The 24,774-nt window shown below is 39.3% G+C and overlaps 1 protein-coding gene across 3 annotated transcripts in view; it reads left to right on the forward strand.

Annotated features, from left to right (window-relative positions):
• NFKB1 (nuclear factor kappa B subunit 1) overlaps nucleotides 1-24,774 on the forward strand; it is a 121,886-nt gene that overhangs the window by 73,731 nt on the left and 23,381 nt on the right. For all 3 annotated transcript variants that reach the window (XM_055587817.1, XM_055587819.1, XM_055587818.1), the window contains exons 7-12: nucleotides 9,120-9,283; nucleotides 11,275-11,433; nucleotides 12,782-12,886; nucleotides 15,297-15,388; nucleotides 17,368-17,506; nucleotides 23,427-23,570. In XM_055587817.1, coding sequence (XP_055443792.1) covers nucleotides 9,120-9,283; nucleotides 11,275-11,433; nucleotides 12,782-12,886; nucleotides 15,297-15,388; nucleotides 17,368-17,506; nucleotides 23,427-23,570 — 803 coding nt within the window. The remainder of the gene's footprint in view (nucleotides 1-9,119; nucleotides 9,284-11,274; nucleotides 11,434-12,781; nucleotides 12,887-15,296; nucleotides 15,389-17,367; nucleotides 17,507-23,426; nucleotides 23,571-24,774) is intronic.

A 24,774-nucleotide genomic window follows, 5' to 3' on the forward strand; every position in this document is an offset into this window, starting at 1 on the left:
TCCCTGTCTCCAAGGAAAGTGAGGAAATGCGTTACTTACTCTGTTTTAGTGCTGGCATAGCAGGTTCTGTAGTTGGAAGAATTCATTCAACAAACAGTTTGAGCATCTGAACTTATAAATATGGTCATAAAGATGTCGGGTCATAGCTCTGCGGGATTTTTTAAATACTGTGCAGTTTTACTAAAAATGTAATCAAGAGCAAATTCCCATTGGCTATCTGTTTTACATGTGGTATTGTAAGTTTCCATGTTGCTCTCTCCATATAGCTCACCCTCTCCCTTCTCCCCACCCTCTGTGTCCACAAGTCTGTTCTCCATGTCTGTTTCTCCATGGCTGCCCTGAAAATAAATCCATCAGTATCATCTTTCTAGATTCCGTATATATGCATTAGTATACGGTATTTATCTTTCTCTTTCTGACTCAAACAGGGGCTCTGTAACCATCTGGAGGGGTGGGGTAGGGAGGGAGATGGGAGGGAGGTTCAAAAGGGAGGGGACATATGTATGCCTATGGCTGATACTTGTTGATGTTTGACAGAAACGACAAAATTCTGTAAACCAGTTATCCTTCAATTGAAAAATAAGTAAATTTTTAAAAATGTAATCAAGAGGATGCCATGAGAGTTACATTAGATTCGGGTGGTGGTGGTGTTCAGTCGCTCAGTTGTGTCTGACCCTTTGCAACCCCGTGGAGTACAACATGCCAGGCCTCCCTGTCCATCATCAACTCCTGGAGTTTACTCAAACTCATGACCACTAAGTCGGTGATGCTATCCAACCATCTCATCCTCTGTCATCCCCTTCTCCTGCCTTCAATCTTTCCCAGCATCAAGGTCTTTTTAAGTGAGTCAGCTCTTCACATCAGGTGGCCAAAGTATTGGAGCTTCAGCTTCAACATCAGTCCTTCCAATGACGATTCAAAGTTGATTTCCTTTAGGATTGACTGATTTGATCTCCTTGCAGTCCAACAGACTCTCAAGAGTCTTTCTCCAGCACCATAATTCAAAACCATCAATTCTTTGGCTCTCAGCCTTCTTTATGGCCCAACTCTTACATCCATACATGACTACTGGAAAAGCCATAGCTTTGACTATACAGACCTTTGTAGGCAAGGTAATGTCTCTGCTTTTTAATACACTGTCTGGGTTTGTCATAGCTTTTCTTCCAAGGAGCAAGCGTCTTTTGATTTCGTGGCTGCAGTTGCCATCTGCAGTGATTTTGGAGCCCAAGAAAATAAAGTCTGTCACTGTTTTCATTGTTTCCCCATTTCTTTGTCATGAAGTGATGGGACTGGATGCCATGATCTTAGTTTTTTGAATGTTGAGTTTTAAGCCAGCTTTTTCAGTCTCCTCTTTCACCTTCACCAAGAGGCTCTTTAATTTCCTCTTCGTTTTCTGCCTTAAGGGTGATGTCATCTGCATATCTGAGGTTATTGACATTTCTTCTGGCAATCTTGATTCCAGCTTGTGCTTCATCCAGCCCAGCATTTCTAATGATGTACTCCACATATAAGTTGACAATATAAGGTGGCAATATACAGCCTTGACATACTCCTTTCCCAATTTTGAAACAGTCCGTTGTTCCATGTTCCATGTAGATTCAGTAGCCTTTCCTGTTCAGAGTGCTGTGAAACCTTGGTACTCCTTTCATAATCTGACTTTTAACAGAGCAACTTTTGCCTAGAGTGTTTCCCAAAACACAGTATTTCCTTCATGATTCATTTGTCTCGCTTATTTTTTGTTAAGTTTCTAATATGAAAACCTGTCACATTTTAGTAGAAAGAGTCTCGTGCTAGTGGTCTGGAAACCAGAGTTCTGTGTGCAGTTCTGTCACTTTCGGCTGCAGGACTAGGGGTAATATGCATGACTTCTTGGGGACATTAATTTCTTCTCTTATGCAGTCTGAGAGTTAGGCCACAGAATCTACCTCCAGGCCCTTAATATCCAAATTCTATACTGAACTAACATTAGGTAGTCTTATGAAATAACATGAGCCGACTTGCACATGTGTATTTAAAGGATGTCATCGATTATTCTTATTTAGTTCTAACTTGTAGTTAAGAAAAGCACATAGAGAAATTTAGGAAGACAGCCAGAGTTAACTCCTCAGACTTGTCAATACTAGAAATGGAACCCTAATAAGCTGTTTCCAGTGGAACAGTTTAGGTTAAGAGGATAGATTCATAAGCAGGGCATCAATCCAACATAATCAAAAAAAGACATATGGAAAATGACCCCGAGAAGATAAATAACCTTTATATTTACCAAAACCAAATTATCAAAGCCAAAAGAATGACCTTTCCTTGGAGTGTTTCTCTTAACTCTCAGCCTGAGTTCTCAATAAAATTTAATTTCTATGTTCAAAGGTATTTTGTTACCTATATTAAAATATTCGTGTTTTAGATAACTAAGTCATGATTATAAGTTTGATAGCTTTAATGTGGAGGGGTGAGTCCTTGTAACTTTTTAAACTAATTTTAATTTTGACTTTTTGTTGATATTTCATACTCCTTTAGTCTGCCCTTAGTGCTTATCCTCATAAAAATAATCTTAGTTTGGTGTTTTATTTTCAATCTTAAATATCAGCAGTTCGTTTCAACAACATTTTCGTTCTCTGAAATATGCATTCAATGGAAACTGTTACTTGATTTTGCTTTAAGCCACCTTCCTCACCAATAATCACCACACCCTCTGCTTGCTTCCTGGCAGCCCTGATTTAGAGAGATGTTAAGGTTTTTTTTCTTTTTTTTTTTTAACTAATTTTTCCAGCATATACCAATGGCAAGCTGTCAAAGTAGATATATAGATATAAAATGCAGAAGAGAAATGAGGCGAAGTAAGGCAGACCACATTAAACTGCTGTTTTTGTAGATCCAAAACAGTTGACTTGACTGTTTCATATGGTTCAACCTCAATACACAGAAAAGGAGCTATTTGGAGAAAATGGACAAGATCTGGACCGAGATTGGTAATATCCAGTTTCCAAACTTGGGTGTGTATTGTGAGTTGAGTTGGGCTGCTTTTAAGTCTCTGGCCTGCTGTGACATCAATATTTTAGAGGAAGAAAGGCCAGATGGAGGAGCTACTTTAGAATCCCAATGCAAGGACTTGGGGATTTGATCCTAGCCAGAGGGCAGAGGCAGTTCCCAGATGATTATAATGATGGAAACGTCTGGCATAGTGCAGATTTCAAACTTGCCTGCTAAATAAAGTCACCTTTGATCACTTTGTAAAAATACTGATGCCAAGCCCTGTGTCCAGAGATTCTGATCTCATTGCCTGGTCACTGTGCAGAGCTACTGCTGCTGCAGCGATTCACAAACTTCAGGGGCCATCAGAATCACCTGCAGGGTTTGCTGAAACATAGACGGCTGAGCCTCGCCCCTCAGAGTTTCTGATTCAGTAAGCTTGGGATAAGGCCTAAGAATAAGCATTTTAATAAATTCTCAGGTAATGCTGCTGGTCTAGAGAGTACACTTTGAAAGCCATTTATGTATGGCATTTTGACTAAGAGGCAGGATTATAGTTCCAGTCCAATTAGCAGTGATAACCTTTCTTCGTTAAATTTTTGAAATCAAATATTGTAACATTCACTTTTTAAAGTGTAAAGTTCTAATTTTGATAAATACTAGTATAATCACAGTCAAGGTAGAGAATAGTTTCATCACCTCCTGAAAATCCCTCTGTGACCTTTTAGAGTCCAATTCTCCTCCAACTCTAGACCCTGGCAACCTCTGGTCTGTTTCCTACCCCTGTAATTTTGCCTTTTCCATGATGACACACAAATGCAATAATACAGTGTGTAGCCTTTTTGAATCTGGCTTATTTCACATAGCATAATGTATTTCAGATTCCTCTAGGTTGCTGTGTACATCGGTAGTTTATTCTTTTTAATTATTAGGTAGTATTACATTGTTGCCTTGTGTTGGTATATCAGTTTGTTTATCTACCTGTTGAAGAATATTTGGTTTGTTTCTAGTTTTTCAGAACAAAGCCACTTTTTGTGTGAACAGAAGTTGTAATTTTTCTTGGCTTGGGTAAATACTGAGGAATGGAATTGTAGAGACTTGTGCTAAGAGTTCATTTATCTTGATAAGAAACTGCCAAATTTCTTTCCAAAGTGACTGTACCCTTTTGTGTTCTCATTTGTTAACATTTATGATCCTCTCAGTTTTTTCTGTTTCATGAGCTAATAATAATAATGTCTGCTCCCATTTTTGTTTTGCATTTTATTATGGAAATTTCCAAACATATACAAGAGTAGAAAGACTAGCATGATGAGCCTTCATTGTACCCATCACTCACCTTCAACGATTAATTATTACATGGCCCGTCTTGATTTAAATACATTCTTACCTAGGTAACTTGGCTATTGATGTCTGATTGAGTTACACTGTGGTTTGGTATGAGTTGACTCCTTTTAAGGCTTCCCTGGTGGCTCAGACAGTAAAAGCGTCTGCCTGTAATGGGGGAGACCCGGGTTCGATTCCTGGGTCGGGAAGATCCCTTGGAGAAGCAAGTGGCAATCCTTTTAAATGTGTTGAAGCTTGTTTTATGGATGGAATATGGTCTGTCTTGGTATATGTGTTCCTTGTGCACTTAAAAAGAGTGTTTAGCATGATCAAATTGAATGCATGTTCTGTAAATATCAGTGAGGTTGTTTGTTCAAGGCTTTTGTCTCTTTACTAATTTTCTCTCTACTGTTCTATCAATTATTAAGAGAATAGTATCTCTGACTATATTCATAGATGCATCTATTTCTCTTTTCAGTTCTATAAGACTGTGGTTCTTATGTTGTGAAGCTCTTTTATTCAATGCATTAACATTTAGGATTCTTATGTCTTCTTAAGAATTGATCCCTTTAGCATTATGAAATTACCTTTTTTATTCCTGGTAATATTCTTTGCTCTGAAATCTACCTTGACTGAGACTAACATAGTTACTTCAGCTTTCTTTTGAATAATGTTAGCTTGAAACGTTTTTCCCATCTGCTTAGTGTTTTATATTAAAAATAAATTTGCACTACATATAGTTGGGCCTTCTATTCAGTCTGACACTCTCTGTCTTTTAGTGGGTGTTAAGTGATTTTTGTTTAATATGATTACTGATATGACTGTGTTTAAATCTACCATCTTGCTGTTTGTTTTCTGCTTATCACATCTTTTCTTTGTTCCTGTTTTCCTGCCTCTTAGATTACTTGATTATTTGTTATTTCATTTATCTCCTTTTAGGTTTATACCTCTTTGTATTTTTTAGCAATCTTTTTATGTTTATACGATACATGTTTAATTTATCCTAGTCTACCTTCAAATAGCACTATACCTCTTTACTTACAGCAGGTTAACAGTATACTTTCATTTTCCCTCTTTTGGCCTTCTTGCTACTATGTCATATATTTTATATCTGCATATGTTATTCATATAAATCCCACCATATATTGTTTTTTTATTTTTGCTTTAAATTATCAATTACCTTTTAAAGAAACTTTTAAATAAGGAAAAAAATATTTTCTACTTAGCCATGTATTGACGTTTTTTCAATTTTTTTTTTTTTTAACTACTGGTGTGCTGCTAAATTCTTTCAATTTGTACATGTTACAGTCTTTATTTTGTCTTTGTTTTTCAAAGATATTTTTGAGGAGTGTAGAATTATAGGGTTTTCTTGCATGTCCTTAAAATACACTGCTCCACTGTCTTCTGGCTTTCCTTGTTTCCAAAAAGTCTCCTGTCATTCTTATATCTTTATTCCTCTGTACGTCATGTGTCAGGTTTTTTCTCTATTAGCTTTTTACTTTTCCTCTTCATAGCTAGTTTTCAGCAACTTGATTATGTTAAGCTTTAGTGTCATATTCTTCATGTTTCTTGTTCTTTGTGATTTATTGAGATTCTTGAATCTCTGGGTTTCAATTTTTACTGAATTTTAAAACTTTTCAGCCATTATTTTTCCAATACTTTTTCCATACACTCCTGTTTTTTTTTCTCCTCCTCTAGAACATCAGTCTCATGTATTTGCCATTTAAAATTGTGCCACAGCTCATGAATGATCTGTTCTTTTTCTTTTCACTTTTTTTCTGTTTCATTTCAGATAGTTCTATTACTGTGTCCTCAAGTTCACTAAACATTTTGTCTATAGTGTCTGATTTGTTCTTAATTTCATCTAGTGTATTTTTCTTCCCAAACATTGTAATTTTCATCTCTACAGGCTTTTGGGGGAATCTTGCAAATATTTTTGAGCATTGGGATAAAGTTAAATTTGAGACTAGTTTGGCCCTTTCTAGACTGACTTTTAAGCGTTTTTAGGGAGACCAGAGCAGACTTTAGGGTTAACTTGAAACCATTACTAAGGCAATGTCTTTCTAACTGTCCACTCTAATCCTTCATGTTTCACAAGGTTTCTTGAACCATTCTAGCCCTGTGTGTGCTCCAGGAGCAGTTGCATCGGTGCTTCCGATGGTTCCTTTCCCAGCCTTGGGTCATTTCCCCGCACTCATGCTCTAAGTGTCTCTCTCTGTGTGGGATTCTTTGCTCACTGGTGTCTGCCCATGAATTCTACCCTTGTTGGTCTCCTTTGTCTCCTCAACTCAGGGAGATCAGTAGGCTCTATTTAAGCTGCCCCTCCCTATGCTGCAGCCTGGAAGCTCTCTCTAGATATTAGTGCAGCATAATTTTAAGACTCACCTCGTCTGTCTTCCTTTCCTCTAGGTTCGCTGTCCTAAGCCATCTATTGTCCAGGGTATGAAAACTATTTTTTGTGGTTTAAAGCGAGAAGCTTAAATGGTCTTCGTTGCTCTACTATTACCTAAAGCAGAAGACTGACTTCTGCATTATTTCATTTGTTACCAGAGTAAATCTATTATTCATGTAGTAATCCTGGAGAAGGAAATGGCAACCCACTCCAGTATTCTTGCCTAGAAGATTCCATGGACAGAGGAGCCTGGCTGGCTACAGTCCATGGGGTCGCAAATAGTCGGACACGACCGAGTGACTAACACTTCATGTAATAACAATGATGCCTTTTCCACGGGGATTAAATTAGATAATATACATGAAAAGCCCTTTATAGATGGTGAAGTGTAAAGTGCTACACCGTGTTTGTCATTGCGGTTACCTTGGCGTTAGCCTTGTTTTGCTGTTGTTATAGACGTCCTGTATAGTAGTAAGGACTAACAGGCCAGAATATGGAGGTGCTCTTTCTGAGAATCTGACTGTTTCTCCTCACTTACTAGTTTGTCATAGCGCATATTTTTCTGTGCTGGATTAATTCCTGCATTTACTCATCCAACAGACATTTATTAAACACCCGGTGTCAAGCACTGTTCTTGGCACCAGATACCTCTGCTCTCCAGGAGGTTATGTTTTGTATATTCTTCTCTCTGTGTGTCTCAGATGTCCTACATTTTTTCATCACTGTGTGGACCCCTGTCTCATTTCATCTCTGAGCCTCTGTCTGAGTGCTCATCTCATTCTGCCTTTACCTCATGTATTTTCTTTGTCTAGTTTATCTGGCCTTCCAACATTATCTTATTCTTTATTTCATTTGATCCAGTTGTCATAATATTTCTGTCTTTCCTTTACTAATATTTTCTTTCCTTCCAAGTAAAAGCCAGAGAAAAAGAAGGGTCCTTACAGAAGCTTACAAGACTTTAAAAGATCTGTGCCCCGCTTATTTCTTTGAACTTCTCACATACAGCTGTATGTGCTGATGACTGCTTGCTTGTCTCACTCCAGCCACAGTGGCCTCCTTGCCATTGTTGTCTTGTGGACACCAGCCATGGTCCTACTTCAGGATCTCTGCACTTGCTGTTCCTTCCATCTTAGACATGCTTTTTCTACATATCCATGTCCCAACCCTCATTTCCTTGACGTCTTGGCTCAGTTTACATCTTTTCAGTGAGGCCCTTTCTGGCCTCTCCCTATTTAAAAAAATATTTTTTTAATTTTCCAAAATATTTATTTTAGTTTTAGAAATACTGATTTTGCTGTGTCCAGTCTTAGTTGCAGCATGTGAACTCTTAGTTAGGCATGTGGGACCTAGTTCTCTGACTAGGGATAGAACCTGAGCCCCTGCATTGGGAACTCAGAGAGTCCTAGCCACCAGACCACCAAGGGATGTCCTGTCTCCAAAATTTTAAATGTTATGCCTTCTACTTCTTCCCTTCCTGTTTCCCATTCCTTCTTCATTTTTCTTGGTAACACTTTTTACCTTTTAAATTATAAAACTTACCTATTTGTTTTCTATCTGTTGTTGCCCTGTTTTCTCTGTGTTGTTACAGCAGCATATGAACTCTATGAAGTTAGAGATTCCTTTACTGTTGACAGAAGCACCCAGGACACTGCCTGGCACTAGGGAGCAAAATAAATATTTGTTGAATTTGAATGAGTCTCCTTGGTACAGTTTTGTTTTGTTTTGTTTTTTTGCTTATTTGTTATATTAGATTTATTGAACACACTTCTTTGTTTCATGTACTTTATTTTAAAAAGTGAATTAATTGCTGGAGCACTTCATATATTTTCTTAGAAATCCCTTGAATTGCTTTAATGAGCATATTTTGTTCTATAGATATGTAACCTTTGCCATATAAAAATCTATCCTGATTACAGGTGAACCTCAAGACTGAGTGCATGTGGAGGGTAGACATTCTAGTGATCATAAATAATTCCAACCTTAGAGATAGCCCAGGAGGAAATGGGGTTCTAGGTAGACTTTAAATCCCATCAAGGCCCAAGGATGATCCACAAGGAAAAAATAATCTTCCAAATATAGTTTCACATATTATTTTTTTAAAGTTTGTAAAGTTAGTATATCTGGAATTAAAATTGCCTTTTATACAACTCTCCTAGAAAATACTTTAAAATGAGTCTAGGTGAGACTTTCTTATTAAGGTATGTATACCCCACTCCCTGAATCATAATTTGCAAGTCTAATAAGCTTTGAAAACCAGAAGATTTTTCTGAGTTTACCACAGCCTGATTTGGTGGCAAAACCCAGCCTGACCTGGCATGCAGCTGGTGATAGTGTGACTGAGGGTCTGTGCCTGTTTTCTCAATCCGCTTTGTTAAAGTAAAACAGGACTCTAGTCTCTGTCTGCCTAACTTTTGGTTGTTGTTGCTGTTTCCTCCAGCTTTGCAAACCTGGGTATTCTTCATGTGACAAAGAAAAAAGTATTCGAAACACTGGAAGCACGAATGACAGATGCCTGTATACGGGGCTATAATCCCGGACTTTTGGTGCATCCTGATCTTGCCTATTTGCAGGCAGAAGGTGGAGGAGACCGGCAGCTCACAGGTGAGTGTCCCTCCCAGCCTTGGTCCTTTGAGAGCTCTGGTTCTCCTTCCCCTGTGTGCAGACCTGGAGCTCATCTCACCCTCAATCTGTGCCCCAGGCTGCTCCCACCCTGTCACTGCTCAGAAACCTCTGATGGCATCTTGCTACTTCTAGAATAACCTTGTACTGCCATAGCCGAGCATACCAAGCCTGACTCCAGCCCCCTTTCCAGCTTTATCTCAGGTTCCGCCTGGTACCCACCTCTTCCCATCACCCCCTCAAACACTGATGCACTCTCACCTCTACCTAAAATACCACCCTTCCCTCTTCAGCCTGTCAAAACCAGTTCAGAATTCGGGATTCACAGAACACCTCCTTTGTTATAATTCCTCCAGCTCACCTTATCATAAGGAATCTTTCTTTGTGCTCTCAGGCACATTATAAGCTATCCTCTTTATCATAAAAAAATGCTATGATTTTATATTTTCCTGCCTTACTTGTGTTTTTTCTTTCAACCCCAGTCTTTGTCCCATGACATGTGCCATTTTTGCTTTTCTGTGTTGTCCTTTTGTCGAGCCATCCTGCCACCAGTTCATACTCGGGTGCTCCAAAAGCAGGCATCCTCTTCCCATCAACGCGTTCTGTCTTCTGATACTCATCCTCGAAACCTTCACGCCGTCTTTGAGGCTCCCTCCTCACCTCTGCTGCCTCTCCGTCCCGTGTGTGATCCAGCTCCTCTGTGCTCTGTGGGGTTCCATTCCTCATGCCAATTTTTTGTTGCTGTCTATGTCCCTCGCTACTTCTAATCTGGTTCATGTCCTCTGATCAGATGGATCTTACTACAGCCTGCACTTCAGTCACCACTATTCAGGGTCTCCCTGTTGCCTACAAAATCCAAATTCTGGACCCTGGCATTTTAGGCATCCCGAGAGCTGGCCCCAGTCTGCATTTCCAACTGTCTCCCACAACACCCCTTCTTGTCAAACTGAACTGCTCTATACAAGCACCATGATTACTCTCTTCCTCTCCTTGGCACATTCTTTCTCTTCCTGGGATGTCTTTATTCATTCTCTTCCTGAGTTCAAGTTCTACCATCCTTTCAAGATTCAGGGCAATGTCTCTTCTGCTCTAAAGCCTCTGGATTCTCCCCTCCTTTGAGCTTTTGTACCACTTCAACTGTAGCTCTTTTGTAGTACTCTTCACTTGAATTATCACCTTTTATAATATTATAAGTTAAGTACAGTCACGTCCATCAACAAGAAAGCTCCATCAGAGGGAAAGGAGCCAAATGCAGTTGAGTTATTCGGCTCCTTAACTGCACGTTTTGACTCCTACTTGCTACTGTGCTGGGTGCTATGGGATGAATACAGCTTTGGGGATATTTAATTTCCTTTTTAAATTTTTTATTTATTTTTTTTAATTGGTGGAAAATCACTTTACAGTTTTGTATTGGTTTCTGCCGTACACCAGTGCAAATCAGTCATGATTATATACATAATCCCCTCCCTCCTGAGCCTGTCTCCCCTCCCTCTACCCTCACCCCTCTAGATTGTCACAGAGCACCAGACTGGGCTCCCTGTGTTATTTAGCAACTTCCCACTATCTGTTTTACACATGATAGTGTATATACATTTATCAGTGCTGAAATATTTAATTTCACGTTCCTCAACACAACTGAGGCATAGTCAGCTTACTCCTCTCCATTTCCATCACACCCTTTGTGTCTTGGGAGAGGTCGGGGGATAATAGGAAAGGAACGAGGCCATTTGCCACATACAGGACAGTTTTCACTGTGACCCAGAGACAATGCAGGCCTTCTTCTGATGCCTTTATGTTTGGATGACATAGATAATTCTTAAAATTTTATTAGCAATATGAAGAATTTCAAAAGAGAAAATGACTTTTACTTTAAGTTGACATTCTTAATTGGGGCATTATAAAAGCACTCAATCTAAAATGTTCATACTTACGCCGTTCCCCGGACATGAACACCCTGTGTTGTCTGGTCCTAGATCGGGAAAAAGAAATCATCCGCCAGGCAGCTCTTCAGCAGACGAAGGAGATGGACCTCAGCGTGGTACGGCTCATGTTTACAGCTTTCCTTCCAGACAGCACTGGCAGCTTCACGAGGCGTCTGGAGCCTGTGGTGTCGGACGCCATCTACGACAGCAGTGAGTGCTCGAGTCCTGACCTGAGGCAGCTTGCTGCAAAGGCAGGAGCAGACTTCCATCCCCACCCTGGCAGGTGCCGACTAGGTCTGGTTCCTGGGGCAAGTAACTTAATCCCTTGGAGCCTCACGTTTATCATCTGCAAAATAAGAATACTGAAGTCTAGCTTAAAAAGTTGATGTCAAGATTAAAAGTGAAATGTGGTGAGGAGCTCAATAAATCTCCTTCCTCATGTTTGTTATAGTCTTTTACATGCAATGCCAAATTTCTTATTATTTATGAATTCTTTGCTATGAGGATATATTGCTGGTGCTCTTAGACGGTAAAAATAGCTGGGGCTCTGAAGAGAAGTTAATAAAAGATAACTCTTATACTTACCCATTTTCGTTCTTGCATGTTACAGCTTTATCCATTTGGGAACTTCAGGTTAGCTAAATGAGCAGTACAGATATTTTGATGTTTTGTGGCTTCAAAATTCTATTTCCATCTGTAGTTCCTGGAGTTTTTGAAGGGTTTTACAGTGGTCTTTGGCATTTACCATGCAGATTTCTTATTTGGTATGCATGGGATTTATTAAACAGATATTTCCAAACTGTCTGTAAGGGCAGTATTTACGCTCATTAAAAGGTCATAGAGTTTAGTCTAAGTAGAAGACTCCATGCCCCAAGTACAGCAACTAACTGATTTCTCTAATTTAAACAGGTTTAAAGGGAAGTGAAAGCTTTATAAAATGTTGTAGGCTCCTATACCAAAGATCACTTTAAAATGCAGCTGTTAGAGCAAAAAAAAAAAAAGGAAGCTTTTATACTATTACCACACAAAACTTTTATGTCTTAACCACACAGAATTCTAATTTAGTTTGGGAAAAGGAAATATAATATCTTCATTTTTCTTTTCTATAGAATAAAAATTAATAGTTTTAGAATACTGTACTTTCCCTAAATTTCTAGGACTCTTGTAAATGGTGTATCAGTACCATGGATGTAAGTTTGGGGTTAAAGTCTTGACCTAATTGAAATTCCACACATCCTTTAGCTTGGAACTTCCTGAAACATCAGAAAAGTTCTTTCTCTTTCTCTATTAATGTCTCTTACTGTGTTCGTGGGAGAAATAAATACTGCTCCTTTCTGCCTTATCTATTTTGGGGATAATGAATGAGCCATGCCCAAGCAGTGCTCTGAGGATTTCAGAAGGCACTTTTTATCCATATTTTTGTTATAGCAGTATGAGTGAAAGCATCTATTTGAACTTTCTTTTGGTTAAGTGTGCTTTGGTTAAGGTCCCTCACAGGAGGTTAGCATGTGAAGCTGAGGATAAATCATGATGTTTGTTGTTTTTCTTCTATGAACAGAAGCCCCCAATGCATCTAACTTGAAAATAGTAAGAATGGACAGGACAGCTGGATGTGTAACTGGAGGGGAAGAGATTTATCTTCTTTGTGACAAGGTTCAGAAAGGTAAATACATGCTCTGATCTCAAGATGTGAAGTGTAATTCTGAGTGTGTGTGTGAGTCACTTTTTGGCAGTGAGCCCAGTAACATCTCTCCTCTGGCATAGAAACCTATCCTTTTAAAAATTTATACATTTCATCTCTTCCAAAATTAAGTTGTCCACGTTATTTTTGAACCCAACTAATTGATTTAAAATTTTCAACAGAAGTGAAGTCAAAGTCAAAGTCACTTAGTCTTGTCTGACTCTTTGCAATCCCATGAACTATACAGTCCATGGAATTCTCTAGGCCAGAATACTGGAGTGGGTAGCCTTTCCCTTCTCCAGGGAATCTTTCCAACCCAGGGATCGAACCCAGGTCTCCCTTATTATAAAGAGAAATAAGAAAATAGTGATCATTGTAATCAGTGATATTTCAGTTCTTTTTTAAACTTTGATATGTGAACTTTAAATAAATGAGTAATAGCCCACATACACACACATGCATGAAAAGTGTTTACATAGTGTAAAATTGTTAATTTTTTTCTCTTAACAGTGCTTTGTTGCAACACTGAGAGTTTCTCTGGATATCTTCACATGACACTATGATGTCATTTAAGAAAAAAGAAAGAATAAGGGCTGTAAGAAAGGTCTCAGAGCATATTTCTTTATAATTTTCACTTTCAGAAAAGGTCTTGGCATTTATCTCTCACTAGATATAGCACCGGAGAAGGCAATGGCACCCCACTCCAGTACTCTTGCCTGGAAAATCCCATGGATGGAAGAGCCTGGTAGGCTCCAGTCCATGTGGTTGCTGAGAGTCAGGCACGACTGAGCGACTTCACTTTCACTTTTCACTTTCATGCATTGGAGAAGGAAATGGCAACCCACTCCAGTGTTCTTGCCTGGAGAATCCCAGGGACGGAGGAGCCTAGTGGGCTGCCGTCTACGGGGTCACACAGAGTCGGACACGACTGAAGCGACTTAGCGGTAGCAGTAGTAGCAGTAGATATAGCACAAGATTTATAAGTTAGGAAAAGCAGTAAGAGATTGTTATTTTCTCAAGCTTTACTCATTTTTAAAACCATAAAAGGTATACCATAATAAAGATACACTCACTACAAGCAGTTACCCAGCTGCTTACTCTGATGAGCATTTTCAGAGTAAGCAGCTGTATAACTGGAAACTTAGCTCCTATTTAAAGAACTATGGCTTTAAAAAAAGAAAATTGTCCTTTGAGGCTAAATCCTCTGAGATAAAAAGTCAGAAAAAATGAGATCAGATTTTAAGAAAAAGGTGTATATCTTTGTCCCCAAAATGTTTACACTTTCTCTGCAGATTCTGGTATCAGCTTTCTTTTAGCCAATTCTATCCAAGTAATGTGCGTTTCCAGATTCCTGGGTGTGCATACTATGAGTAAACACAATCTAAGTACCTTTATTTGTAAATGTGACTCTTAGTCATCATCATTACATTGAAATGGCTAATTAAGGGAAGTTTTATACCCAGCTTAAAGAATCTGAATAACTAGGTCCAGGGTAGTCCTATGAATGTCTTACCCAATCCTAATATTTCTAAAATTCTATTTAAATAGAAATATACATTTAGTTTTTGCAATTCCATAGTGTACTCCTCTCTGTGAGTTAGGAAGTGAAGCCAGGGAGATGCTTCACTTGAGTTATATTGTCATATTTCTGCAGGAGTAGAATCCATGACTGAAGTGTGAAATTAAGACATTCTAATTTAACCCAAAGGGACTAGACCAACACGTAATTTAGCAGTTTCTCAATAGGGACTACTAGAATATTGTAGAGAGGTAGCATAGTAGAATGTTTAAGAGCCTGGAGTCTGAACCGTGTTCAAATCCTGGTCTCTCCCCTTACTAACTGTTCAACCTTAGATAAGTTACTTAACCTCTTTGAACTCCAGTTCCTTTTCTGCAGAATGAGGATATTAATAGTATACTTGCATCACAGAGTTGAAGATGAAATCAGTTAATATATGCATATAAAATCACTTAGAACAGTGTCTGCCAAATAGTAAACTTTATATAAGTTAAATATTATTACATAAATCTGTATCAAGGTGAACCACTTTTTGGGATTCTGATATTCTTCACTATCTTTCATGTTCCTGGGGAGTGAATTGGTTTAGGGTTGGAGAAGTGGGAAAGTCAAAGATTGATTAAGAGAAAACTCAGATTGAATAGGTAAATCTAGAATTCTGTCCTTGTAAATGAAACGTGGGGCCCATTACTATGGTAACAAAAAAATTTTACTCAAAATTTTAAATAATTCAGAAGTCTATTTTATATGAATTACTTTCAAAAAAGGTTGAGTACATAGTAGGTAGACTCTTGAATCAGCTTTGTTTTTCATCACATTTATGAATGTTATTATACTGTGTGAAATTATACACCTGTACGTGACTGTTTACAGATGACATCCAGATTCGATTTTATGAAGAGGAGGAAAACGGTGGAATTTGGGAAGGATTTGGAGATTTTTCCCCCACAGATGTTCACAGACAAGTAAGTGGATGATGATGGTGAGGAAGATGGTACTATGTTTTCTGCCTTGCTGAAATTCAGTACTTAGATTCCAAGTATAAAAAAGGAAAAATGATAAGTTTAACTTTCATCAAAGAGCGCTGTGTCTTGGAGGTATTCCAGAAAAGTTACCTAGAATGACGGGTAGAGCTCTGTCAGGTATCCGATCACCTAGATGCAAGGCTGTGACCCTCAAATCCTTAAGTAGAAATGTGTTACGTATTTCACCAGTCTGTTCAGACTAATAACATATGTCATAGACTGAGTGAATAAAACAAAAGCAGTTTTTTGCTTATGGTTCTGGAGCCTTTAAGTCCCAGATTAAGGTCTGACAGGGTTGGTTCCTGATGAGGGCTCTCTCCCTAGTTGGCAGACAGCCACCTTCTTATTATGTCCTAACATGGCAGAGATAGAAGAAGCTCTCTGGTGTCTCTTCTTTTTATTTTTCTCTTTTTTGGTGCCTCTTCTTTTAAGACCACTAATCCTATCCAATCAGGGCCTTACCCTTACGACATCATTTAACCTTACTTATTTCCATAAAGGCCCTATCTCCAAATAAAGCCACACTATTGGGGCTTCACCGTATGACTTTGGGGGAAACACAATTAGTCTGTAATGGTATTCTCCCAGAGTAACATGAGGAGACCTGTTAAAGGGTATTCTAATGAAAAGTGTTGACAGGAGGAATCTTCTAGTTGAGGCTGATATCGTCATGATAAATCAAGATCTCCCAGGAACAATTGAGTATATGACAAAGAGATGAAAATACTCAATCCACATCTTAACAATTACTCTGAGTGATTGAGGAATACAATTTTCACACATACACAAAATGAAAACAATCCAAATGTACATCAGCTAGTGGCCAGTTAAGTAAATGTGAGGGGATATTGTACAGTTATTAAGAAAGAATGAATACTCTACAGACTAACATGGAAAGGGTCTCAAAGATACAACACTGAAATTTTTTAAAAGATAGATATGAAACAGTGTATATAAAAAAGATTCCATGTTCATGTTTACATAGCATAAAGAAACTCTGGAAGGTTCTATGCATAACTGTTAGATTAAACATTAATTTTATGGATGAAATAAAAAATAAAACTAAACCTGACTATTCTTATACTAGCAGATGTCAAGGAGGCTGTCTTAGAGGTGTTAGATGCCCTGCGTGTGTCTAGAGCCTTGGCCATCCTCACCTCACATATGCTGACCCTGTCACAGTGTCTCCCTTAAGGGTTTCTTTTTTTGCTGTGGTTGTTGGCTAGCCAGGAGGCCAGTAGTGGTACCAGCCATCCTCCTCTCTCTCTTTCCATTATGTCTTTATGATATTGCTGTAAATAATCATAGAGGCTTTTAAGGCTAATTTGGAAAAGAGGATGTATGCAATGTATTTTATTCACATGGTTATTTACACTGAAAGACATTTGAAACTTTAGACAAGTGAACTAATGAGGATTTGCAGTACACTGGCATAATCTTATATTTCAGTTTCACATTGGCAATTTAATAAAAATATATGGGTATAGAATTCCAAGGTTGTAACTTTCTCTGCTGCCGCTGGCTAAGTCACTTCAGTCGTGTCCGACTCTGTGTGACCCCATAGACGGCAGCCCACCAGGCTCCCCCGTCCCTGGGATTCTCCAGGCAAGAACGCTGGAGTGGGTTGCCATTTCCTTCTCCAATGCATGAAAGTGAAAAGTGAAAGTGAAGTCGCTCAGTTGTGTCCGACCCTCAGCGACCTCATGGACTGCAGCCTTCCAGGCTCCTCCGTCCATGGGATTTTCCAGGCAAGAGTACTGGAGTGGGGTGCCATTGCCTTCTCCGAACTTTCTCTAGGGTTGTATTTTTTTTTAAGACACTGTGTCTAAGCATTGGGCATAAAGAATGTGTTTAATGAGTACCACTGCTGTAAAAGAAATGTAGTCCTACTCCAACATTTGGATCTTTGTATCCTGCAGTTTGCCATTGTCTTCAAAACTCCAAAGTATAAAGATGTCAACATTACAAAACCAGCCTCCGTGTTCGTCCAGCTTCGGAGGAAATCTGATTTGGAAACTAGCGAACCAAAACCTTTCCTCTACTATCCTGAAATCAAAGGTAACTCGGTTATTTAAACACTTGCACTTGTTCCAACAAGAGGAAAGGCTGTTGAGAAAAGGTCAGGCAGTCACCTCCTATGACCAGCCTCCTAGTAACTGGTCCGTGGGTCCATGGTACTTCTTTTTAGAGAAGAAAGAAGTAATATATAATTTTAGGGTCATAGAATTAAGTCTAGCCTTTTAAAATAATGTTATTTCCACCGAGTTTTATATGGGGTTGACCATTTAAAACTTCTCTTTGAATTTGAGAATCTATAATTTATTGAATAACTCGGGGGTCAGGCAGTTGAGATGAAAATGTAAGGCTTGCTGAATAGGAGAATCAGCCACTGGCCTCACTGAGTCACAGAAGACTCAGCCACCATGCAGTGCAGAGTTATAACAATGGTAAGGCAGCACTCTATTCCTCACGAAGGATGCCTCAAGAAGGAGAGAAAATAGTCTCCTTAAATTGCTATAATGCAAATTATTATTTTGGTGGTTCCGAAAGTAAAACAGCCATGAAAACATAGGATAATGCCAAGGAGAGAGAACCCTAGATTCTGAAGAAGCCACAAGAAGAAAGCTTCTTCAAAGTCATGAAAGTTGGGCATGTCTTTCAGTAGTTGAGTGTGCCACAGAGAAGGAAAGGGTTTCCCTGGCTTAGGAACAGTTAGTGTATGTTCAGAGAAAAGTGAGGCTAAGGCACACCCAGATGGACTCCTGAAGGAAGGCAGGGCCAGGCTCTGGGGCGCTGTGATTGGAGCCTACAGAATTGTGCTTTGAAATGGGAAAGGGGAAGGACCAGGCCAGTTTAGATTCAGAATGATGCCTCTGCCTTCTCTACATAGACCCTGAAGACACTGTCTGGGCAGCAATGAGTCAGAAGAATAATGCAAGAATCCAAGTAAGAAAGGGAGAGGTTAGTGAAGGTCTTAGTGCAGTGATGATGTCAGGAGGACCCAGCTGTTGGTTGGGGTAAGAAGTGAAGGAGAAAATCAGGACTCATAGATGATTCTAGGAATCCTCACCTGGGAAGATTGTGATGTGGATGAATTGATGAAGGATCAGTGGAGCAGAAGTAGATTTGGGTGGGCAAAGGCAGAGGTCAGTGTAAATCATGTTGCATTTTAGGTTCCTGTGGCAGATTCCAAATAGGCCATTCAAAAGACAGGACTGGAATCCAAGCAGACAGAATGGGAAATTCAGCCATGAGAATCCTCTCAAAATGAGTGTAACAGGCCCCAAGAGTATTTGTTAACCTGGAGTCCACTGACTCCTCTGCAGGTCCATGGATAGAAATGTACTTTAAAACAACTGAGTTTGTTTGTAATCCTGTTTTCTATTTTACATACTGAAAACTATGATCCTAAGAAGAGATCCAGGCTGCAAAAGAAGCTGTGGCACAAACAAAATTAGAAGGCCCTGGACTAGGGGGAAGTGAGAGTGGGGAGGGACGAGGCGCCCAGGTCCTGGCTGAGGCTGGAAGCCGCAAAGGTGCAGCAGCACACATGCCCGCTGATCCTGTGATGGCAGCGTGTGATGGCTCATCTTCTCAGAGGGCTTGCTTTTCCTAGAATTCATGCTGTGGCGGGAGCATTCAGAAAAGGGTTCCGTGCATTCTTCTTTTCTGAGCTTGTGACGTCGCCACACATGGGTCAGGTTCATAGAGCATTTTGTTGATGGTTTGAAAACACTGTCAGCAGAGAAGACTTTTTTTATCTTCTTTTTTATCTCTACATAAAATTTCATGTGAAATTCCAGTGTATAAAGCTGAGCAGCTCTGTGTAAAATGAGGTGGCAAGCCCTGCCCATTTGGCTTCCCCAGGAGTGGTCACCTCTCCTCACTTCCCCGCTTTGGATTAACATCCTTCTATAAAAGTAGACACAAAACAGAAACAGGGAAAATTTTTTGGCCTTTCTGAGGGAGAAAAAAAATAGATTTATTCCCTCACAACATGCTCAAATTAATGTCAATTTTTCCAATACAGAGAATTGGTTAAATAAAGGCAACTCAGACTACCTACCCATGTATGAGCCTAGAAATATTCAAAGCTGAACTTGGTTTCTAGGCTGCCTGAGTCTCTTTCCCAGTGGTATCTGTGCATGGATACAGCAAGGGTAGATCAGACTCTTACTGTTATTGCTACTCTATTACAGTAGGAGCTGTCTTGGGTTGGGGTCTCCTGAAAGTTCAAAACTTCACCTCTATGCGAGAAGCACTTACCTTCCAGGCTATCACTGACTAAAAATCCCATCTATACAAGTAGTATGAAAAGAACCACCTGGAAAAATAAGAGTTAATAGTTGAGTTCCACAGAAAGAATGGCCAGCACGTACTGGGATTGAATTGTGAAATGGTGTGCGTGGTCTAAGTCACTTGAGTCGTTTTCAACTCTTTAAGACCCCATGGACTGTAGCCCTCCAGGCTCTTCTGTCCATGGAATTCTGCAGGCAATACTGGAGTGGGTTGCCATGCCCTCCAGGGGATCTTCCCAACCTAGGGATTGAACCCACATCTCTTGTGTCTCCTGAATTGGCAGGTGGGTTCTTTACCACTACCACCACCTGGAAGCCCTGTTGTGAGATTAAAAGTGTTTTATTGAAGATAACAAATTACCTTAGTCTATAAAAACTTCTGGATTATAAAATCCCAGGTTGAAATAATCACAAGGGGAAATAATCACACCAGACCTGTGACTGGCCAGAAAAGTAGCAGGCCATTTAGCATCAGAGTAACTGTATGGAAATGAATCCAAACTATACAACCCAAAGAATCACTGTCTTCATTTCTCAGAAGTCATTGAACATACCTTCCACTGCCCCCAGCTCCTGGAGTCACTGTCTATCTCATTACCTCATTTTATATTATTCACTTATTTTTATCAATATGTAAAATTATCTTACCTATTAATTTATGTGCCTGTTTTTTGTACTTCTAGTAGGAAGAATGTTCTTGAGATCACAGATTTGGTCTTTCATGTTTATTGCTACATTTCAAACAATATATGTCACACAGAAGATGTTTATTAAATATCTGAGACCTGAGTTACTGATTGACCCACTAATTTGCCGTCCTTATCCCAAACACTAGTAACTTGTTGGGTGCCACCGAGCAGGACAATAGACAAAGCAATATGTAATACTCCTCTTGTTGCAGAGAATCATCCAGCCCCGAACTCTGCACCCTTTATGGCCACTGACATTGTGTCTCATTAAAGTGTCATGGAGATGGTTGGGTCTAAGGAAACAATCAAAATAATCAAGAGAGGGATGGTTGGCAAAGGAAGAAGATAGTTGAGGAGCCTTTGTACAAAGCAAAGAAAGACCAAAATGACTTCTCAGTCTGAAAAGATGGGGATTAGGAAGAAATAGGATCGTAATCTTTCAGTTATGAAAGGGATGGTCAGGATAAATGCAGACATCTTTCTTTACTAGCAAACTAGGACCCAGAGAGCAAGAATGAGGTCCTTTTGAGACACATGCACAGCAAAAGGTGGTAGAGGCTAGAGTTGTACCGACATTTTGTGAACTAAGCTGTTATCTTAAGTCATCCTTTATTAAAGGAAGTGAAGATGTGTTAGAGTGTTTCCCAAAAGTGATGACATAATGGACTGCTCAGTAGACCTTGCATCTGATCTTCACTCTGCCCTGACCTCTACAAGTCCCTTAACATCCTAGCTTTGGTTTCCTCTTCTGTAAAGAAGAGCTTGTATTGAGCCCTTTTAGAATAGGTTGATGTTTCATAGTACATCCCACAGTCCACTGTCAAAAACAGACCACAAGGTTGAGTGAACCCAGCGTGAAAGTTCCCATGTTCAAGTCCATAGAAATTCAGACTGCAGGTTCTTTTATTTTAAAAAAGCTTGTTGTGGAGTTTACTGTATCTGTTTCTTGTCACTGACATCTTAATGACTGTAGGATAGTTAATATTTTTTAAATTGACTCTTAAAAATTCCCATTTTACAATGATGTAACCAGTGACTGTCCCTGTTTTATAAGTCAAAAGGAATACCAAATGATCTCTTTGCTAGAAAGCATGTCAGTGGGTATTTATTTCTGAAGATGAATGTGTTGTCTGGTTTGCTCTTGTATTTCATATTACTGATGAACAAATATCTCATGTAAGATCAACAGTTTATAGGATGAGTAATAATTCTGTTAGTCATGATACAAATTTCTCTATGGAGAAATTTTGTAAATCTGTCCAAAACCTTTTGATAAGGAAATTGTTCAAGTTTTTCCACTTTGAAGTCACCCTTTTCTAGTGGGAGCATGTTTTCGTCAAAGTTGACCCATGCTGGCTTTTGTTTTCCTGAGTCTGGACAGGATTTGTTTTGAAAAGATGATTTTTTAAGTATACTTTGCTACCCTACTTTCCCCTGCTTCATCTTTCAACTGCCCTTAGATGTTCACGAGATAATCAGTAAACAACAGCATTCTTCCTAGCTCTGAGACGGCTGAAACAACCACAGAATTAGAAATTTTGAAGATCTTTCTGAACATAAACAATTACCAGAACTGACCTGAAGAACCAGAAATAGGACAATTGTTAAGTATTGCGCTGCTGATTGAAAAAAAAAAGAATACCCTATTAAACAAAACCCGAAAAGCTTTGTTTCAAAGAGAGAAGGGAGCAAAAAATATATGGTGGGAAAATCAGAGAAGGTAAAGAAAGGGAAACAGAAAGAAGAAACAAGAACGCAACGATAGACCACAAAGGTGCTGGCAGAACTCAGAGGGGCCATGGGGCTGGTGAGAAGCGAGAGAAAAATAGAGCAATCACATGAGGACTGAGGGAGAAAGGTCTAAACAGTATCTAGACCTGGACAGTCAAAAATTGCAGCGGGCATCACTGCATTTTAGTCAAGTAGTGGTCTTAAACTTTTTAGCCTCACGCATTTCATGAGTCACCAACGGCTACAGATCCCTCTCTTGTCTTTCTGGGACCCACCCATTTTTATTCTCATGGTGACCACCAAGGAGTAGCTTCTGTCACTTTCTGTCCTGTCTCTGCTTCTTACCCATGCAGCAGTGCCAGACTGATCTTCCTAAAACACCACCCTGTCCACAGCGTCCCCAGTTCAGAAACAGTGCATGGCTCTCCTGCCTGTAAATTAAATCCCTTAGGTTCACAGTCCAGGTGCTTGACAATGTGGTCCCATTCAGCCTTGATTCTCACCAATTCCTTGTAGAAAATTTCCACTTCAGCTAAACTGATGCCCTGCTGTTCTCATAAGCATGCAGCGTACATTGGTCCCTTTGTTTCTTTCTCTCTGCATCCCCTCCCCAGAGCATCTTCCCTTTGCCCCCTGCTAATGGAAGGTTGATTCTGGAAGCCTTTCCTGAATTTCCAGCTCATGGGTACTCCCTCGAAGTCTTCCCTTAAACTCCTGGAACCCTAGTTGGCACCATGAATTTAACATACGTAGTATTATCGTGTCCTCTCTGTCTTTCCCCTAAACCTTAAAATTATATTGGAGGGTTCTTGACAGCAAGGGCATGATGTCATACTTCTCTTTATCCACAGCACTTAGCTCACTGTAGCTGCATAGTAAATGTTAGCTGATTAGTGACAGTTGTTTTGTATGACCATGTGAAAATGCTCAGTAGTATTTTTCTCATTCAGTTTTTTCAGTATCTTCATCTCTGATGGGCAGTCTAATGTCTCACTAACTTGAATGACATGGGGGACTTAATCTATTCCAGAAAGAATTGGGTGTGTACTGTTCTGTGGTCTCTCTGAGGCTAGTTCTTGGTCTTCGTTTTCATTGGAATAAATATAATGCTTCTTGAAATTTGGCATCTCTTCCTCCTTGGGTGTTTTCTGTTTCCCTTTAAGATGTTTAAAAATACCATTAGAATCAATATTCTTTCTGTGGCCAGTAGTGGAACTGAATCAATCTCTTCTCCTTTGGTTTCTCTTCCTTTAAATACAGATAAAGAGGAAGTGCAAAGGAAACGACAGAAGCTCATGCCCAATTTCTCGGACAGTTTCGGCGGTGGCAGCGGGGCTGGAGCCGGAGGCGGAGGCATGTTTGGCAGCGGTGGTGGAGGTGGGGGTGCTGGAAGTACCGGCCCAGGTATGAACCAAGGCTGTTCTTTAGCATCAGAGAGGGTGGATTTCCTTCTCCTAGATTTCCTTGTCTATGCATTGAGTAGTTGTGACATTACTGAATATGACTGTTATTGTTTAGGGTCTAATTCGTGTCCGACTCTTTTATGATCCTATGGACTGTAGCCTACAAGGCTCCTCTGTCCATGGGATTCTCCAGGCAAGAATACCGGAGTGGGTTGCCATTTCCTTCTCCAGGGGATCTTCCCGACCCAGGGATTGAACCCATGTCTCCTGCGTTGGCAGGCAGATTTCTTTACTGCTGAACCACCAGGGAACTCCACTGAACATGATGTATTAACATTCATTAAAATTTCCCAGGACTTCCCTGGCAGTCCAGTGGTTGGGACCATGCTTGCCCTGCAGGAGGCATGGGTTTAACCCCTGGTCGGAGTAAAATCCTGCATGCAGTGCAGCATGGCCAAAAAAGAAAAATTTCCCAGTAAACTTTTTTCAAAGAAACACATGTTGAATTTATAATATGTAGATTGGTTCAGTTCAGTCGCTGAGTCGTGTCCGACTCTTTGCGAATATGTAGATAAATAATACCGAAAACTGTAAGAAGAAAAAAAAAGTCATGAAATCAGTTATCCAAAGAATACTTCTTAACATTTTGGTATATTACCACCTCATGTTTTTTTGAAGGGCAGAGGAGGCGGATACAGTTGTCTTGGTATTCTTTGGAAACGTTGAAAAGGTTTCATTTTATATTTATGCTATACTATAGAAAAGTTGAAAATATATAAAATCCTGACATTATAGATTAGCTATTTAATTTTTTTTGTGTATATATATATATAATATATAATATATATTTATACATATACATATACATTTATACATATACAAGCATAGCTGTGTTCCTCATTGTATATATTATTTTAATCCATTTAGTCATATGACCTATTCATTATTCTCACATGATTGTCTATAGTTATGTAAGCTGTTTTCCTACAGTTTAACATAAGCATTCTCCATGATTATATAAATTTTACATAAGCATAATTGTTAAGCATCATTTTAATGATTCATAATATTTCATCAAGTGACTTGAACATTGTTTCCTAATTTTTTTTATATAAAATGCATTGAACTCCGCTATCCACATTGCTTTTCTTTTATTCCAGTTTATTTCTGTAAATTAAATTCTTTGAAGTAAAATTACTAAGTCA

This window comes from Bubalus kerabau, chromosome 7 (assembly GCF_029407905.1).
Source record: "Bubalus kerabau isolate K-KA32 ecotype Philippines breed swamp buffalo chromosome 7, PCC_UOA_SB_1v2, whole genome shotgun sequence".
Taxonomy (NCBI): domain Eukaryota; kingdom Metazoa; phylum Chordata; class Mammalia; order Artiodactyla; family Bovidae; genus Bubalus; species Bubalus kerabau.